The sequence below is a fragment of the Mustela nivalis genome, assembly GCF_964662115.1.
Source record: "Mustela nivalis genome assembly, chromosome: 20".
Lineage (NCBI taxonomy): Eukaryota > Metazoa > Chordata > Mammalia > Carnivora > Mustelidae > Mustela > Mustela nivalis.
This window is the reverse complement of record NC_139039.1, coordinates 27760664-27773677: the sequence shown is the minus strand read 5'-3', so window position 1 is coordinate 27773677 and position 13014 is coordinate 27760664. Positions and strand designations below refer to the sequence as shown.

The 13014-nt window shown below is 42.0% G+C and overlaps 1 protein-coding gene across 1 annotated transcript in view; it reads left to right on the top strand.

Moving 5' to 3' along the window:
- LOC309855316 (uncharacterized protein) overlaps window positions 1-13014 on the top strand; it is a gene marked incomplete at its 5' end in the record, with an annotated part of 50310 nt that extends 37296 nt beyond the window's left edge. The window contains one exon of the mRNA XM_082715483.1: window positions 12839-13014. Within this exon, the coding sequence (XP_082571609.1) occupies window positions 12839-12910 (72 nt within the window). The 3' untranslated portion in view covers window positions 12911-13014. The remainder of the gene's footprint in view (window positions 1-12838) is intronic.

Here is a 13014-nt window from a genome sequence, read left to right as displayed (position 1 = left end):
GGCAGACTTGCTCAAGATCACATCACAAGTTAGTGACAGAGCTGAGATTGAACCAGAACTGATACTCAAGCCCTGTGTAACTGTCACCTCTTGCTACTTCCTACAACCTCCTGGGTAGTTGAAAAGCACTTGTCTAAACCTTATCTTTGAGGCTGGATAACAGAGCTTCCTGCTTCAGCTTCCCATGTCCTGCCAGCCCTGTCACATTTGATCTTGCCATTTTATGTCTCAGTTTTAAGTGTTGGGGAAATTTTAGGGGGTAAATTTTTTCTTCTTCTAGGGAAGTGTCAAACGTTCTGCCCCTGTCATTTAATGTTAAATTCTGTAGGATGTTCGGGACAAGCTTATATTCATTGGGGGATTAAAACTAATTATTCAGTGCATTGGCCAGATTTGTCTAAAATAAAGCAAATTAAAATTTAACTTTTGCTTTCTTGAAACACTGTTTGAGGCAGAGACTTGTGTAGGAGAGTAAAGAAACATGGCTGATAGAAAACCATTTTTAAAAAAGCAAGAAGTGAAGAAGTTATTTTTCTGAGCCTCCCAAAGACTCAGGATAGTATTCATTTCTCTTTTGAGGCCCTTATCCCAAGAATATCTCACCATTTATGAAATGCTATTATTTTTCTAAGCTCAGCTCCTTACAGTGTTTGGAGTTTGGGAATTGCTCTTGTGGAACTATATTCTTCAAGTCAAGTATGTTTATTTCATCAAAGCTTGGAATATAGGTGCCTGGACCCAGGGGTGGCCACTTGGCCTCACAACTCCATTTTTAAAAATATTTATTTGAGAGAGAGAGAGAGCGAGAGAGAGCGCAGCATGTAGGGTGAGGGAAGGGGCAGAGGGAGAAGCAAGTTCCCCACTGAGCAGGGAGCCTGATGCAGGACTCGATCCCAGGACCCCAGGATCATGACGTGAGCTGAAGGCAGACCCTTAACCGACTGAGCTACCCAGGTGCCCCAAATGTCTCCCAGTTACAAAATTGGATGTTTCTGTCGCTTCTGTCGGGGCATTGCTGGTTCAGTGCACGCACATCATTGCCAACTACAATTGCGTGTTTAAGGGTTTATCCTCCTCATGTGACTATAAAGCCTGAGAGGGTAAGGACCACGATCGTCTCAGACACGCATGTTCAGCGTCTTGTGTGTAGTCACCAGAGGGACTGACTGGGCGATAAATGTGGAACGTTGTGCCTTGTTTGGAATACGGTATGGATTCGATTAATGCCCGTGGAGTGGCTATGTTCTTTTCTTACTTTTAAGTTGTGTTTATTTACTTAAAAGTTGAGGGCTAACATAATGCAGTGAAAGACGTGAAGTGCATTAAGTATATGGCTCAATGATTTTATGTATCTTGCACATTCACTATATATATGTATATATATGTATGTACATGCACACACACATACATTCTATGCGACAGCCAATCAAACTGAGATCTAGAAATTCCTGGCACCCCTAAGGGTAAGGTAGGGAGATATCTGTGTTATATATTCTAGCAGTAAAGTTCATTTACTCAGCTTTGATTTTAGAATACTTACCCGTACATAGCATTATGCTACCTTCCAAGGGAAACCTACCAAGAATAAGGTATATTCTGCCCTTCAGGAGCCTCCTTATTTGTTTTGCAAGGCAGGACTCAACACGAAATCATCTGGTAACTGGATGTTTACCAAAATTAGCCCTGTAGACCAATGGTTCTGGATTTTTATGCTTGTATTTATTTTTTTAATGACAGCATCCCTTCTTCAAATTAACACCTCCCGGGAACCCAACATAGACAACAAACAAGCAGAGGGATGTTTGGGTTGAAGCTGGAGTAAGGAGCCCCTCCCTGCCCAGGAATAAGTGTTATGGGGATTCAAAGCGGAGGATTCCTGCCGCCCGAGCAGATAGGGAAGACTCTGTCTGGGACTGGGGACTGGAGACGAACGGCTTATACCCCGGGCGTGGGAAGCTCAGGACAGCGAGAGGAGGGGAGAGTGGCCTCCCAGCCTGGGAGAGTCGTGGAGGGAGAAGGAGCTGCTGTCTGGATCAGTGTCATGGAGGGAACCCCTGCGAGGTGGGTCCCGTGGGAGGGTGCCGGGCAGGGGGTAGTGGGGACCGAGGAGCCGCACTAGCCACAGGGGTGACACAGAGTGAGGGTGACACAGAGTTATCCCAGCCAGCATTACAGCAGATCTCCTCATGCATTTCGTTTCACTTTTACTCCAGACAGAGAGGTCGGCTCTTTTGAGAGCCAGATCAGCCCCAGAGAGTAATTTCAGGGGAGGGAAGGTGCGTGAGTTCCTCCTGTGGGGTGCTCGGGGGTCCGGGCAGCGAATCAACGACACCACGTGACACCGTTTCCTGGAGCCATCTGAAGACCTTCAGCCCTGAGCCCAGGTCTTGGACTTCAAAGGGGGGGGTTGCAAATAATGTGCGCAGAGACTAAAGCGAAAGGCACGAAGGTGCATTTATATTTCTAGCCTCTAAGGACACCTTGGCAGTGTGAGCTCTCCCAATGCTAGACGGAAAATCCACCAGGAGGCTCAGATGCCCTGTGTCTGTTTAGACCAAGGTGGAGTGAGCTAGTTTTTACCTGTGGGCGTGGCCTGTGTTCCTACAGATGAGTAGCTGGTCATTAAGTGGAGTTAAATGACAGTTTACCAGAGGGATCCCACTCCCTGAGTTGGGCTTTGCAGCAACTTCTGCATGTCAGCAAAGGTGAGCGAGCCCACACTGATGAAAATGATGCTCTATCTGGTTCTAGAAGAGGCTCAGAATTTAAGGGATTCAACTTTAGAAAGTAGTCGTGAAAAATAATTTTTGTGGTTGTAGATGGCAAAATTGATTACGTTTTCATTTGCAATTCTTTAATTCCTAAATTCAATTTTTTTGTGATTTAGTTCTACAAATGCAACAAATATGTGACAAACATGGATTGAGTGTCAAGGGTATACCAGGTATAGTCTCGTGAGGTCAAGACATAGTGGTGAACAGAATTGCCAAAGTTCTTGCTTTCATGGAACTTGTATTGTTGTGTAATAATTCTAATGTTTTTCTATAGTCTCATTAACAAGGTGAAATAAGGGCTTAAGAAAGCATAAGCAGGGCGCCTGGGTGGCTCAGTCATTAAGCGTCTGCCTTCCGCTCTGGTCATGATCCCAGGGTCCTGGGATCGAGCCCCACATTGGGCTCCCTACTTAGCGGGAAGTCTGCTTCTCCCTCTCCCACTCCCCTGGCTTGTGTTCCCTCTCTCGCTGTCTCTCTGTCAAATAAATAAATAAAATCTTTTTAAAAAAAGAAAACATAAGCAACTCATTTGGCTGAAGACTCAGTGGATTTTCAAGTATGTAAAATTTGGGGAAGATAAAGATATTGTGAAAAAAAGTAGGTATAAAGGTGAATTCCAATTCAACATTTAATACTCTTTTGCTGTCCATATGTTAGTAGCATTGTACAGCTTTCTCTCTGTCTCTGTCTTAGTATTTCAGAATTCTTTCACGATTACTAACAGATATTTTTAAATACCTCATTTTATGTGGAAAATAAATATAATTTGACAGCCAATAGCCATAGCCAAGGATATACATGGACAAAGTATGCAAATATCAGTGATGTCAAAGTGTGTTGTCCATAGACCCGGAAGGTTTTGAGTGATTTTCACGATAAAAAAAAAAAATCTGAAAAATGTATGTGAAACTTTAGCCATTTCTTTTATGTTTAGCTGTTAGAGTTAAGATGTATATTAAATTACTAAATGTTTAGTGACACACAGACGCATAGGACATTAATGTGATCCAGGGGCTAAAACACTCTGACGTTTTATGATTTCTTGAGGATAGTGAGGGAGCAGAGCACACAAGCAAATGAGAGGAAAGACATTTCGTGAGAATTGTCTACCTGAAAACCAAATAAAGTAAACATGTTAAAATAATCAGCACATGTGCTTCTCTCTTATTTATAAAAAAGCAATTGGTTCTTAGAGAGGGTTATTAAAAAAAAAATGCAACCCGAACTTGTAATCCTTTCCTTAAATAGAAAAACACTAGTATTAAAAAGAAGATGATTAACTACCCAATGTTTTATTTGGAGTTTCACTTCAAACCCAAGTATTCTTGGTGGTTTCTAAACTTGGTGCTAAGGAATTTTTCTGTTCCAAATTAAAAAATACCATAATTTGTCAGTTATTTTAACACTTCTTAAATTCAAATTTTAGGGAGAATTTAGAGAATAACAATGCAAATAAACTAAGAACTATGTGTGACATTAGCAGAAGAAAAGTAATTTTCCTAAAGTCCCTTACCTAATATACATCTGTCATTTTTTAAATTCAAAATTGGAGATCACTGAATGTACTAGCTTGAGTGCTTAGAAATGTTCTGTTTTGTTTTGTTTTAGAAAAAAAAATCCCCCTCAAACCAAAAAAATCCTATATTTTCTTGTCTGAAGTTTCATTACTATAAGGCTAATAGCATGAGAGAAATTTTCAAAAAGGAAAAAAATCCATCCATTATTTCATAATCCATTCATTCCACATTCCGCATACGACAGTGTATTTTCTCATAATTGTAATTAAAGTTGACTCCTAGTTCTATGCATTTGTTCTTCCTCAGTTAATATATATCAACATTATTAATATATATATTTATATGTTATATGAAAATATATATTATATAATATACTATATCTATAATATATATTATAGATATAAAATAAATGTATGTTGTGAGGGCCATCTGGGCAGTTCAGTTGGCTGAGCAGCTGGTTTTGGCTCAGATCTGTGGTCTCGGAGTCCTGGGGTTAGGCCCCATGTCAGGCTCCCCACTCAGTAGGGAGTCTGTTTGTCCCTCTGCCCCTCCCTCTGCTTATGCTCCCATTGTCTCTCAAATAAATAAATAAAATCTTTAAATTAAAAAATAAATATATGTTGATACATGGCAGTGTGTGTCTATATGTACATAGGTACATAGGTATATAAAGTCATATTGTCATTATCAATTTTACATAGTATAGGCATGACATTTTGAGAAAAAATTGTTCTTTAATTTCATCCATACCCAGTTCCAATTTCTTTCTTTTTTTCATTATAAGATTTTATTTGTTTTTTTGAGAGAGAGACAGACAGAGAGAGCACAGAGGAGCAGAGGGAGAAGCAGACTCCCTTCTGAGCAGGGAGCCCTTTGTGGGGCTCGATCTCAGGACCCTGGGATCATGACCTGAGCCGAAGGCTGACGTATAACTAACTGAGCTTTCCAGGCACCCCCAGTTCCAATTTCTTCTCTAAAAAGGCTAATACATTTTTTTTTTTTAATAAAAACAAAACCAGTATGCAATTTGGTGACTTTGTACCTTCCCCTTCAGAGGGGAAGAACCCTCTGAACCTGTCCTCGGGAATTCCCATGGTCCAGTTGAACATTTTGATGCCGAAAAATGTCTTCAGGAAACCAACAGTGGATTTCTTAGAAAACAAACCTGTGAACTCATTTCTCTCTGTAGGTTGCCTGACATTTGTAGTGAGTGAAACCGAGGTGAACAATTGCTTTATTTTACTCTAAAATCAGCAGTTTTACTCATTTAATCTTCTTGTATTTAAAGTCTTTTCTTTTCTTTTTTTTAAAATAAAACTGAGTAACTTTCACTATACCTAATGCAGTTATCTTTCTTCTCTCACTTTGGTTTGACAACTTGATTATTGAATTGTGAAAAATAATCATGGGTTCAGAAAATTTTTACCATGAGGGATACCAAAAAAAAAGTCATGTTAGTAGTAAAATAAGTTGTTGCTTGTGTTAAAAGTCAAGGTGAGTCATTTAACTGCATCTATTAAAAAACAATTCTTGTGTTGATAACCTCTGGTAGAGATTATGGATTGGATGCTAAAATCATTAATAAAAATGTCTCTAAATTATTTTAAATTATTCAGCTTCATCTCACCACAGAGTTAGCAAGCTCATTCATTCCACAAAAATTTATTGGGCACCTCACCTACTATGTGTTGAGTAAAAATTTTATTAGACATAAATGTGACTGAAATGTGGACTCTGACCCCGGGCTAAAATGTTAACTTCACAGATAAAGTTCATCTGTAAAATGAACTTTACACATTACAAATAACATCATTAAATTCTCACAAGAATCTCGTAAAGCAGATGTTGTTTCACTTATTTTAACGATGAAGCGGAAACACAGAAAACGTAGTAGTCTCCCCAAGGCTGTCGCTAATGAAGTTCCTTAGATTACCAATCAGGTGACCTTTGTAAGCTACTGAGAAGACTGACAATCTAAAAAGAACACTAAGACCATTGCGGCTAAATACAAAATAGAAAGTAATGCTTACCATTAGGGAAGTACCGCAGAAGTGGTGAGGGGTCCAGAAGAGGGAGAGATGGCTTCCGGGCAGGGGGTGGACAAAGGATTGCCCCCGGAACCTGGCTAGATGGGCTTTACTGGAGAAGGTCTTTCCGTCCAGCCCTGGGAAAGCTTCAGTAAAGTTTAAGCCAGGGAGGGCATGGGCATGGGAAGACTGGAAATAGGAGTAGTCAGCAGTTCCATTTGTCTGGGGTACAGAATGTGCCACATGGAGTTTTTAGAGATCCAGCCAGAAACAATGGAAAGGAGACACATATTCCAAAACTTTGATGGCAGATCAAGAAGTTTGAATTTTGTGTCCTAGGAAGTGAAGACCACTTAGGGTCTCCAAGCAGAGATGTGATTAATCTAGGAGGAGTTTCAAACATAAGACTTGGAAACTCAAATGCCTATAAATACCAAGCAGGTAACAAGTGAAGTGGAGAGGATGTGGAAATGGAGAGGATGTCTTCTCTTGGGGATTGTTGTCATCATTGCTTTAGGAACTCGGCCTCTTACCCTAATGCAGATGTATTGTTGTCTTGTGCATACGTGCTTTATTGTCACAAATTACATCTTTATACCACGTGTGCTTCTCGATATAGATTATAATTATTGTTTTATGTAGTTGTTTTTTTACATCATATACCCAAAAAGGAAATAAGTTAAGTATACATTAATATTGACTTTTTTTTTTAAAAGATTTTACTTATTTATTTGACAGAGAGATTGTAAGTAGGCAGAGAGGCAGGCAGAGAGAGTGGGGGGGGGTATCAGGCTCCCCACTGAGCAGATAGCCCGGTGTGGGGCTTGATCCCAGGACCTGGAGATTGTGACCTGAGCCGAAGGCAGAGGCTTAACCCACTAAGCCACCCAGGTGCCCCAATACTGACTTTTATATTTACCCATGTAGTTACCTTTGCTAGTGTTTTTATTTCTTCATGTAGATCAGGTTACTGTAGTCTCCTTTCATTTCATCATGAGACATTCTGTAGCATTTCTTGTAGGGTAGTTTACCAGCAACAGGCTGTCCCGGTTTTTGTTATTTTGGGATCTCAATTTCTTTGTCAGTTTTGAAGGATAGTTTTGCTGAATATAGAATTCTTAGTCAGAAAAAAAAAAAAAGAATTCTTAGTTGATAGTATCATTTATAACACCTAGATGTCAAACCATCAACTTCTTCTGGTTTCTGTGGGTTCTAACAAGAAACTGGCTGTTAATCTTAGAATGGACCCTTTGGGTGTGACAAGCCTTTCTCTCTTTCTACTTTTGAGATTCTCTCTGCTTTTCAGTCCTTTGATTACAGTATGTCTCAATGTGGTCCTGAGTTTATCGTACTTGGAGTCCCTGGAGCTTCTTGAGTATGTATATTAATGTTACAGTCATCATTTCTCCACATGTTCTATCTACCTCTTTTCCTCCTTTCTGTCTGGGTCACCTATTATGCATATGTTGGTATGCTTGTGGTGTTCTTTGAATTTCTTAGGCTCTGTTTATTTTTCTGCATTTTTTTTTATGTGCTGCTATGATTAGGTAACTTCAATTCATTTAACTTTAAGTTCACTAGTTCTTTCTTCTGTTTGCTCACATCTGTTGTTGAGCTCCTCAGTTTCAATTGTTAGACTTCTCAACTCCAGAATTTTCAGTTGCTCTCTCTCCTTCTGTCTCCTTATTCCTCCCTCCCCTGCTTCGTGTGTGTGTATGATAATATGTCTCTGTTTATCGATATTTTATATTTGGTGAGACACTGTTTTCTTGATTTCCTTCAGTTCTTTGTGTAAGGTTTCTTTAGATTTTTGAGCATATATAGAATAATTAATTTAAATTCTGTCTAGTAAGTTCAATATCCGGGCTTCCTCAGAGACAGTTTCTGTTAATTTCTTTTTTTCCCCATATGTGGGCCCATACTTTCTTGTATCTTTGCATGCCTTATAGTTATTTGTTAAAAACTGGATGTTTTAAGTACTGTAGTGTGGCTACTTTGGAAACCAGATTTCTCCTTCACAAGTGGTTCTTGCCTTTGGTGGCTTAGTGACTTCTTTGCACTAATTTTTGTGAGGTTTGCATTATTTGTCAGATAAGGTCACTAAAGTCTTAGCTTAGTGATCAACTAACAATTTGACAGAGATTTCCTTAAACACCTCAAGCAGACAGAAATAATAGTAATAGTAATAATAACAATAAGAAGAAGTAGGAGGAGGAGGAGATGGAGAAGGAGAAGAAGGAATAAATTTTAAAAAGAAAAAAACCACAGAGTAGGCTGTGTACTGGGGCCTGCCTTCACCACTCAGCAGTTTACGACTCTGCCTGAGCCTTCACTTGCTGCTTGCTCATGGCCTAAAAGTCAGGTGGAAGTGAGAGATCGGGGCCTTCTCTGGTCTTTACTGAGCATACCCTGCCTTGGACATGTGTAGGAGCTATTGAATTCCCAGCAATATGTGAGAGTTTTCAAAGTCTTTATTTCCCAAAGTGTCTCATTCCCAGCCTTTTCTTCCAGGCTTTTTGGTACATCTGTTATTTGTTCCAAAGAGTATCCCTTACCTCTCGTGGCAGCAGAAAATTCATTTGCCTTTAATATGTTTGATTAATGCCTCTTGGGTACTCACGTCTTCACCCAGGGAGAGCTCTGGATTAGGGGAAATAAAGATAAACCCTTTGCACCAGTCCTATAGGGAGCCACCAGACAGATCCAGAAACAAATAACCATAATTATTTGGAAAGAAGGTCTGCGCTACTCCTTCTGGAACCAGGAACCCACACCAGGCAAGTTGGTTGTGCCTTCAAGACCACCACTGAGCTAGGTTGGGGGCATGGGGTTAGGGTAAGTTAAAATGCCACAAATCTCTGCTACAGATACTTAGACACCCTTTTCTTGATTGTGTTCACCTGGTTGCGGTAAACATTTAATTAGTTTCCAGATTTTGGGTGAAGTTGACTCTGACGGTTTTTATCAGCTGTTCATGGAGGGTCTAGCCCGTATTCCCCACTCCACTGTTTCCGGTGATGTCACTCATGTACCATAGGAGTATTGTACATCTCAAAGAAAACACATGTATGTGCTAAGTACAAAATGCCTCCTGACTCTACTACCTTTGGTATAGAACAAATTGGGGAGGGGAGTGATTGAATGAGAAGAAAGGAGAAGGAAATGGGGAGATATTGACCACCCCGACCCCAGGGTACCAAAACTCAGCACAGTCTTCCTGGCAAGTTACACAGTTCATGTGTCTCTTCTATTAGCAGAAAGGTGTTTGGTCATCCGTCACAGAAAACCTGGTAAATGCTAGTTCAGACGGATAGGAATTTATTTGACTCACATAACAAGAAACCCGGGATGGACAGGGAAGAGCTAGAGAAGCAGACCAATGATGCTGCCAAGAATGCAGGCCCCATCTGTCTTTCTCTTCTAGCATCATTAAAGTATTGTCTCTTACATATTCTGTTGTTGCCTTTTAATCTCAAGGTGGCTGCTGTAGCTCTAGATAGCTCCTGTGTGTTCAAGGCAGAGGACTGGTACAAGGCCTTTTCTTGATGACTTCTAAAACATTGGGACAGAAATCCTTTTCAGAAGACTTCTTATATTGCATTAGCCAAGAATAGGTTGCATGCCCTCTCCTGTCAGTCACTGGACAAAAGGAATGGGATTTACCACAACCCTTTCCTTAGGGCCCACGCAAGGTCTGTCTGTCAAGAGGTCAATGGATCAAGGTCAAGTAAGCCAGGAAGAAAGAAGGAGGCTAGCTATTCAGTTGGCAATGGAAGAGGTGGTCATAGGCGTTGAGGCTGGGAGGTGGTCATAGGTGTTGAGGCTGGGAGGTGGCTGCTTGGAAGAGTGGCAGCTGGCTGGCTGCTTTGTTCTAGACATGCCCAGATGGGAGCGAGCTATCATAGTTATGGGGGAAGGAAGGTTAGGAATGAGGATCGGAAACACAAAATGTCCAGACAGCCATATAACGGGTAAAACCAGAAGTGTCGATTCAGAGCCAAAATAAGCCAAAGCCTGTGGTGTGTCCAAAGCTGGAACAGGATCCCAGAGCCCATGTCAGGGCCCAGACGGAGCACATAGGGTTCTGTGGAGCACCTGGTTTCTGGCTCTGGTCTTGGCGTGGTGAGAGTTCACACTGCATTGAGAGCTGGCAAGCAGTTTCTGACAGGTTTGGCTATCTCTAGGCCCTCTGACAGCTAGTTAGCTCTGGGTAGGAACACGGTGTGGCAGGGGCTAGCAGATTCCCAGTATTGAACTAGAGTCAGAAGAAAGGTTTGTCGGGGCCAAGGTGGGAAACTGGCAGGAGTCCCAGACCCAGGAGGAGCCTGATGTTCTGGGCAGTCGCCGAAATAGGAGCTTGGGAACAAGGCCTAGAGGTGAAGCCCTGCTATTTGAGGTTTGGAGACCGGCTGGGATCAGGGAACTGGGAGCTGTTTGATTAAAACTGGAACTTTTGAGAGGGACCATCGGTCTGTGCTACCTGCTGTCGGATTCCAGGGTGGAAATGGCTCAGGTTAAAATAAAGGTTTCTGCCTTGGGGTGGGATTGGTCGTGGGAATGGAGAGTAGGCCAAGCCTGCTGCCTGTAGGGGTTAGCGGGTCCCGCCTGGGATGTCAGAGAAGATGTAGCGTCATAGGAGAGAGACACAAGAAGAATTTTGGAGGTAGCATTGATAGGACTTTGCAAGAGGAAGATGGTGCCGGCGCTGGAGAGTCGGGGGCTGGGCTTATCAAAAATATGGAATGTGCAGGTAGCCACACTTTTTGAAGCTAAAGCACCTTGAGCCTGAGCCATACATGGGACACCTAGGTGGCAAAGTCCGTATTGGCCATGGGAGACTAGAACTTGGGACATAGAGTAAAGTCAGGGCTGGAGTCATCCATATCAAGATAATGGTGGGGTAGGATTGGATCAGGAGGAGGCCCGGAGAGGGTTCAGCCCAGTGTTTCTGTTTATGTGCCACAAAGGAGAAGCCCTTCCGGTGGTATTTGTTTCCTATTCGTTTTACTGCCCCATGAATTCTTTTTCCAGATCCCTCCGATTTCTGATGGATTTTCTTTCCTAATGTTTTCAGTTATACCCGATTTCCCCGAATATCTGCATTTCCTTATGCTGAAAGCTTTATTCAGAATCTTCAAGGACCAAAAAATAAATAAATAAATAAACAAATGGAGAGTGTCATCTTTTCCAACCCCCAGATGAAGATTTTTGTTGATTACTCTTTATGATTTCTAATTATAATAATTGTTATTTATCCCCAAGATTCTGTAACGAGATTTCTTTTAAAAATGTCCAAGGGAGAATATGTTGCAACAATCTCCTTCATGCTTTAATCAGGCGGCAAATGGGAGAAAGGAAGACTCTGCGTTGCGTCACACCCACATTGAAATTATTCTAGATGGGATGATCTGACCACACCTGGTAGCCTGGAAGGAATTGTCCTTTAAGGCGTGAAGGATTCTTCTGTGTAAGTTCAAGGTGGGTTTTTGAGGATTTCTGTTAATAAAGAAAAAGAAAAATACTTAAACCTGGCTAATAAGTTGATGGAAGAGCGCCTTGGTGTAAGTAACAGGTGTCAATTATTAGCAGTCGGAAGGGCTAAATAGTTGCTGTTAATAAAGAAAAAGAAAAATACTTAAACCTGGCTAATAAGTTGATGGAAGAGCGCCTTGGTGTAAGTAACAAAGGTGTCAATTATTAGCAGTCGGAAGGGCTAAATAGTTGCTTGAACCTGTGATTTCGGGGGTAGAGTGTCAGCTAGTTTCTCAGACACACATGGTAAAGAACTTTCCAGAACTGCAGTCAAAAGCTACAGAGAGGGTAACCGAGTGTTGATGCAAGAAGGCCCGTGTTGAGGGGGGAAGGCGGTGTCAGGGATGGTTACACGCTGGGGACTGTTCTGGGCTGCATGGGCCTTTGTCACCTGGGTTCTAGACCTCGGTCAGGACCCCCTGTTCCCATGCTTCGGGGTGCAAGGAAATGAAAGGAAGGCAATTCCTCCTCGTCCTGACTCTGAGCTGAAGCACTATTTTGTGATACAAAATGCAGGAGGTTCGAGGGTCTGGAAATGTCCAGATGAGATTTTCTTAGCTGTTACGCTTTACTGGTTGCTTTTGGAGTCTAGGTGACAGTGTTCGGAGACTCTGTTGAGTGGTTTCAGGGCCCAACCCCACAGGGACTTAATGACTTCAGTGTGGGCTTTTAATCTCCTGCCCAAGTGCTATCTCGCTTGCCCAGACAAGCCCTTCCCCATGACAGGAGAGTGTGGGAAAATCAACGCTGTCGGAGCCACCGGGGAAGGAAAGGCACGTCTGAAGGTAGAAATGAATTGCATTCGTATTTATTTTAATGCGGTCTGGAAACTTTAAACCTCTGTGCGGCTTCGGGAGGACGCAGCACCCTTCCATGGGGAGGGGAAAGAGAAGAAGGAGATTGAAAAATATACAGAGCACGGCTGTCTTCAATGTTTGAGTTAGCTATCGGGAAGCCTGAAACGCTGAACGTAATAAAATGTTGACAGCAGTTTCACTTAACATGCGGTAACCCTGGAAGAGAACCACGGCTCCGGCACCGGAGGAAATCAGGAGAATGAAGCCGCAGTCGTCAGGACTGGAAGGAAGCCGCAGATGATTACCATCTGTACATGTCACAGACCGCTCGCAAAACCAGAGACCAGGACGCACGCTGGAGAGTAAG